The 7,309-nt window shown below is 47.0% G+C and overlaps 1 protein-coding gene across 1 annotated transcript in view; it reads right to left on the bottom strand.

Annotated features, from left to right (window-relative positions):
* The window catches only part of agbl4 (AGBL carboxypeptidase 4), a 360,772-nt gene that overhangs the window by 223,698 nt on the left and 129,765 nt on the right, over nt 1-7,309 (bottom strand). The window contains exon 4 of the mRNA XM_080769499.1: nt 4,398-4,492. Within this exon, the coding sequence (XP_080625625.1) occupies nt 4,398-4,492 (95 nt within the window). The remainder of the gene's footprint in view (nt 1-4,397; nt 4,493-7,309) is intronic.

Here is a 7,309-nt window from a genome sequence, read left to right as displayed (position 1 = left end):
AGCAAAATTGTCCAGACTGACTGACTAACTGACTGACTGACTGACCGACTGGCTGACTTGGGAGCTGAGCGCTGCTGCTTGAAAAGCACTTCTCTCAGTTATTTTTTCACTCATTTGATGAAAAAGGGAAATATAGCAACAACAAAAAAGAAAAGAATTTACCCTTGACTAAGGTTGGCTAACTTTAGAAGCAATGTTTGGCAACACTTTCCTCCAGTTCAGACTGCTCATCTGTGCGCTCAGTCAGAGGTGTAGCTATTTTTACTCACCTGCCCACGCTGACTAATGAGGAAGTGGCTCATTATTAAGGGACAGTGATGAGACCACATTAATATAGGGTAGAACAACCCACGGTTATTATACAATATTCTAAGAGTCAATTTATTTGGATATAATGAGTGCGTGTGTCACAGGCTAGCGTCTGCCTTGTTTGAAGATTAAAAACAAGGTAAGCATAACTAAAATAGCAGACTATTTATGTCACAATAAAATATGACTTATTGCCAGAACACAATAAAGCATTAACGTACTGTAAGTGCTTTCGGTGCTTTACAGGTTTTCTTCGTGCTATTTCTTCCTCTCGTGAACCATTCGTCCACCATATTGTACACTCTGGTTCTCCCCCTCGCCACATGGGAACCTCCACAGCAGCATCTCCTGCTTGACTCAATGAAGCTGATATCAGCATACTGGCCATTACCCTCCATTCCAGCACACCCCAGCTACCACCGGCTGCATTACAACACGCTCTCTGGCTTTCTAATTAGCTTAGCCCAGAAAATGAGGATGCTGGGTAATTCTTTGCTCTAGCAGTCTAACAAATAGCAGACCACAGGGAGTCTGGTTGGCACCTAGTGTCTCCCAGAGGGCCATTCACTTCAATACGCTCATGCAAGAAAATGTCTTTCTCTCTCGACACTCTCTGCTCATTTTCTGCTTTTCGTCAAACACTCGCCTTCTCTTTGGTCTCACCCTGCAGTTTTAATGCAATGTGCCTTTAACATGCTTAATTAGCATACAATCAGAAAAGTCAGGTTAATTCACACACACACACACACACACACACACACACACACACACACACACACACAAGAACTTGGTAACTCACAGAACAACCACAGTATTGTTGGCCACACCGCAACTATCTAAAAAATATATATTTTCTATTATGAAATCCAAAAGACTTTTCACAAGTCAAATGACAGACCAGAGGCCTCTGTCTCTACATTCTGCACATTTCATAGTCCGATGCTTATCGCCTGGAATGATCTAGTTAGGAGTCGGAGGGCAGAGGGGAATGAAAGGCATCATTCATGCACCCAATTCACCTGCCACCAAGCATCACAGCTCTGTTCAAGTCATCTGTCAGTGGGCATGGATCCCGCTACTGTGTCAGAATCATAGAGGATAAATACAGCACTCCGTCTGCTCTGATGTCTCCTGCTCCAGGGGCTGGAAGCTGGAGGTGGGGTGGCATGGCGTGGAGCGATGTTTGGAGGTGTGTGTGTGTGTGTGTGTGTGTGTGTGTGTGTGTGTGTGTGTGTGTGTGTGTGTGTGTGTGTGTGGGGGGGCGGTTGGAGGATAGATCCTTCCACCTGTAGCAGCGAGAGGCCCTGCAGGGCTGTAATCTGCCAGCTGTCTCTCACAGGGACGCCCAGCCGAGCCGACGCCGGGCCAGGACTGGCAGAGCCAGTGCCTCCAGCACCACACTGTGGTGGGGCCCCAGGACATGGAGCACCTGCATGGGGAGATAACCCATTCTGACCTGAGATCAGATTCTAAAAATGTCTTCTAAATCCTGACAGTTTTCTGAAAAAGCTATATGTCGTTGAGCTATGAGCTATGAGCTTGTAGATCTGCTATTTTTCAATAGCTAAAGCATAACATGATGCTAACACCAAAAGGGCTTCCCGCCCAAAATGGGATAAAGGCTTCAACTCCTGAGCTAATACTGACGACTCTTCTGATAAATACAGCTCTCCTGTCTACCTGTCTCAGTGAATTTATTTTGCCACTTTTTCCACCATTTTGTATTGGTTATCTTTTTCTTTCTGTCTGTTGTTCCCTCTCTGCCCATCCACCCGTCTGGCTCCCTGCCGCTCTCCCTCGCTGTGTAGCATTTATATGCTCCTGCAAGTTTGTGGATCAGACAGGTGAGACTCTCCGCGCTCTCTGCCGTTTCTTCTATTTATTCCATATCTGTAACTGTCAGAGACGAAGATTACTACTTTTGGAGCCGCCCGAGCTTTGTTGTGGTGATGGAAAGTCAAATAGAGGAGGCTGTGTTAAAAGCATCTGGAACACTTCGCAGGGACAAACAAAGTCATCGGCAGTCTTGGAAATAGCAGACGGTTCAAACATAGTTCCTCTGAGACTCGGGTGGTTCTCGTATCGGTGCCTTTTAGTAGCATGGCCACTGTTGTGAGTATTCGTAACAAGGTATTAGCCCACCATGGTAAAAGGAGCCCAGACCCCATGTCACACTACCTCCCGTCGTGACTGACACTGTAAATGTAGCACGAGAGCTTATTAATCCACAGAACAGGTCTGGAGTCATAATGATTACTGTAGTGCTTAAAAGGCTCATGAAGAATCATGTCAACGAGTACCTCAAAAACTCTCAATTAGAAAATGTGTACTCGTTTTCTCGTTAATGTCTTTAATCCTGGCATCATTTAGGATGTTATTGTAGCCTAGGTGATCTACTACTTTCTGAGAACATCATTTAGGATGTCATTGTAGCCTAGGTGATCTACTACTTTCTGAGAAAATCATTTAGGATGTCATTGTAGCCTAGGTGATCTACTACTTTCTGAGAACATCATTTAGGATGTTATTGTAGCCTAGGTGATCTACTACTTTCTGAGAACATCGCACTTCAGAATGACTCATTTGTTTTGACTGCTCAATACCGTGCTCTGTCATCTTGACAACTTCGTAACAACAACAACAACACATCCCTTCACAATAAAGTGTCTCCCCTTTACCTTCCAGTGCACCACATTGTACACAGGTGTAACTTAACAGCGTGTGTATTCCTGGGAGACAGCGAACAAAAGAGACAGCGGGCGAGCGAGAAAGAACGCCTTGTTCAACACACCACGTGCCCCGGTGTGACTGCGCCCCCTGTAGTTACACCAGTGGTACTGACTGGACAGAGAAACTCCCAATGCAAAGTTGACTGAGTGAGCTCCAGCTGCATCATGTGTGTTGCGTTGTGTCGTGGACAGCAGTTCATCTCTCCTCTCTACCATGTCACCCGTTGTCTCTTCCCATTAGCCTGCGACCGGTGCGTGGCGGTGCTGCGGTGGGTTCCAGATGCCTGCCGTTCCCGTGGATGCCCTCCACCGGCCGATGACAGATGTCAGAGATCCTGTTGGACGGCCACACTTCATCACGCCACCCTGTTCCTCCTCCTCGCCCCGCTGGCTCCACCAGCCTGGCAGACGCCTCGCACCCAACCCCAACTGCACCAGGCACCCCCCCCCCCCCATTCCCTCTTGCCACACCTTTGTGCGCGCACACACACACACACACACACACACACACACACACACACACACACACAAACACGCGCCACTTACGCGCACAAGCACCTCTGCATCTGTCAGTCAGCCATTATTACCTCTGACAGTCATCATGCCGCCAACCAACGGATCACATGCTAATGGACCTAGACGCTTCCACTCTGGAAATCTAAAGCATCAGTCTTTAGGCTGTGTGTGTGTGTGTGTGTGTGTGTGTGTGTGTGTGTGTGTGTGTGTGTGTGTGTGTGAGGGGGGGGCTGACAAGCTAGTCAGCGGACAGACCAAAGAACTGTTTTCTGAAAGTTTTCTGAAAGTTGAGGAGGAAACTGCAGTGGTTCTAAAAGTGGGGTCCAGGGACCCCCAGGGGTCCGTGTGGGGTTTCCTGGCGCATTCACACTTGTACTTCAGTAGACTGGATGCGATCGGGGGCTGAAGTTGCATCATTCTTGCATCATTCTTATTTGCTGCGTTTGTGTTCACACTATATGCTGTGTCAACCGCAGCAGGAAACACAGTGAAATCTAGAGTGTTACATTATACTTCAAGTAATAGTTAGGCCAGATTGTTTGCTTTATTTCCTTTATTTGATGCGGATTGCATTCACACCTGCAGTGAATCGAAAACCCGGTGTGCTTGGAAGCGAAGCGAAACCACCGTTTTATGGCAAACTAGAATGTGTTTGTTTCATCTGCACCCGCATTCAAATTAGCCTTCACACCTGCCAAACAAAGCGCACTTTCCGACAATACGCAGCAGGATTCGTTTTAATCGCAGTACGACATAATGTGCTTATTACTGCGGATGATATTATTGTTGTTTTTTGTGGTTGCTGGTGTGGTGTTGTTGTCTGTAAATGTTTTATCCACCTACCATTTGGTCCTGCTGCTAGACTTGACCACTGGAGACATGCCATCTCTGTACAGACTCTTGGTCTTGGAGAAGTTTACCAAGTTGAAAATCACCCTCTGAAAGACAAGCACATTATTGAAAGATTTTAATTAATAGCTAGAACTCAGCTGAAGGGTGAACGTCACAGCACCTCAAATACTGTTTGATACCAGCGAAGAAAAATATATCATTAATCTGTGTTTTTTTTCCTTCCCCCATCGTGCACAGTTGCGCACACATGCACGACGGCCTGTGCACACACACACACACACACACACACACACACACACACACACACACACACACACACACACACACACACACACACACACACACACACACACACACACACACACACACACACACACACACACACACACACACACACACACACACACACAAATATGAACCTGCCCACTAAAATAGAAACCAACACAGGATTTTCGAAATGCCACCACCAGCATCACGGCAAAAATGATGGCAGATTATCAGCACAATGAGGAGATAAGGCAGCTGTAAATGTCCCTCACATGACCCCATGTAGTGGTACAAAGCCCCAGATAAAAGGCAGCACCAGCCTCTAATCTGGCACCACACCATGGTGGCTCCCTAGCTGGCCCAAAGTGATGCTCAGCCATGGCCTTCACAGAGCAGCAACAACCAAGGTGGCAGGCTTTAAAGTTCCCCTATAGCCCAAGGTCAGGACAGGGCTCCCTTCCCTGGCAAAAAATAAAATAAATAAAATTCTCCTTGTAAGCGCTATCCATCCATGATTAGGATCTGGAGGAGTGAGAAAAACATGCAGACAGAAGTAACTAAATAAATAAATAAATAAGCTGAATGAATGGTGATGGCAATACCGAGAGGTGGGTGGGGTGCAGTAAATGAATCCCATTGATGGAGCATATCAAATTACCAACTAAGTCCAGGTGGTGAAAGTTAACTGGGTGCTACTGAAATCCTATTACAGACTCCCTCCTTCCCCTCCATTTCTCCTCCCAACACCCTCCCTCCGTCCCCACACCTCCCCACCGCATCCCTACTCCCTCCTTCCCCCTGCCTAGCATCAGAGGAACGGGGGATTGCGGATTGTGGCAGGCTGATTCAGACTTAGGTAAAATGACATCTAACTGATGTTGAGACTGGCAGCGGGCTCCTGTAGCGGGGAGATAAGACCATTGCTGCTGGCATTTCAATTACACTTTACTGCCCCGCACATCTGTTGCAAGAGCTGCTTTTCAGCCTTTTCCCCTCAGGCAAATACTGCCTTATTCTCTCCACTGGCTGCACAGCTTCTCTCTCCCTTTCTTTCTCTTCATTCATTATCCACAACACATTCAGATTGTCTCCTTCCTTTAGCTTGGCTGTTTCTACCGGATGCAATCTATTTGTTAGGCTTGTTTAACTCAGCAGGGACAGACAGACAGACAGACAGACAGACAGACAGACAGACAGACAGACAGACAGACAGACAGGACAGGACAGAGCATGAGTGCAAATAGACAGACACACAGACACAGATAGGGCTGACGAACTGATAAGCACACACAAAAAGTGTGAGAGAAGTAGGCACAAAGACGGACAGACGGACATGGGGTGCTATAGATTGGATGAGCAGGTGTGATGAAGACAGACAGACTAGTGAGACTACTATAGGGTATAGAGGCACAAAGCATGAGAAAGTAATTCTCTCTCTCTCTCTCTCTCTCTCTCTCTCTCTCTCTCTCTCTCTCTCTCTGTGTCTCTCGGTGTCTCTGATTTCATTGGAGCCTAAATGATTAGGAGAGGATCCATTGTTCCCTTGGCGAGGCAGTGGATACATAAAAAAAAGACTGTCTCTCACAAACAAGACAACACAGAGGGATAGTTGATAACACACAAGAGCTCAATAGCAAGGTAGGCACAGCCTGGAAGGCTTACTAACAAGCACCAAGTGGGCTGTGGGTGGAACAGAAACAAGATGAGAGGCTGCAAATCAGCGTGGTTTCATCCTTACAAAAAGGAGGATGGCATTGTACGCAAAGCTTTGGAATAGGGCCTGTGTAGAGACCCATTGTTCTGTCGGCCAATGGTGTGGTTCCTAGTCTATTCTCTGTGCAATGTCTCAGCATCACTGCACTGCAACAACCTGACTGGTGATTTAACTGTGTGCAAATGTCTAACTATCAGGGTTAAATTACCACTGAGGGTTTTAAGTGATTGGCTCTATATAGTAGTACAATTGCTTTCTGGTGCTTAACTGGATTGTTCATCTGGTACTTGCAACTTCTCAGTTTAACTAAAAATTATAGACCTGCCCCCGAAGGGGACCATTCAGAGACCATGCAAGCCTGGAACTATTTAAAGTCAGCAACGGTGCATGTTGGGAATGCATGCCCCACCCGTTTATGCAATACCCGTTGTATGCGTTGTCTGTGTCTGTCTGTCTGTATCTGTCTGTCTGTATCTGTCTGTCTGTATCTGTCTGTCTGTCTGTGTCTGTCTGTCTGTATCTGTCTGTCTGTATCTGTCTGTCTGTCCGTGTCTGTCAGACAGACAGAGGACATTTGTGCAGCCGATGGGTTGGTTGGTCACTCTACATCCCCCAAACACACACACAGAGATTCTGTGCGTCCTACAGACAGACAGATACAAACATTTGTGGTTTTTCTGTTCACAACAACGGTTGGTCTCTCTGACAATGTTGTAACGGTGCACGCACGCACGCACGCACGCACGCACGCACGCACACACACACACACACACACACACACACACACACACACACACACACACACACACACACACACACACACACACACACACACACACACACACACACACACACACACACACACACACACACACACACACACACACACACACACACACACACACACACACACACACACACA

The sequence above is a fragment of the Protomyctophum bolini genome (genome assembly GCF_963924005.1).
Source record: "Protomyctophum bolini genome assembly, chromosome: 8".
NCBI classification, from domain to species: Eukaryota; Metazoa; Chordata; class Actinopteri; order Myctophiformes; family Myctophidae; genus Protomyctophum; species Protomyctophum bolini.
This window is presented reverse-complemented; position numbering and strand designations above follow the sequence as displayed.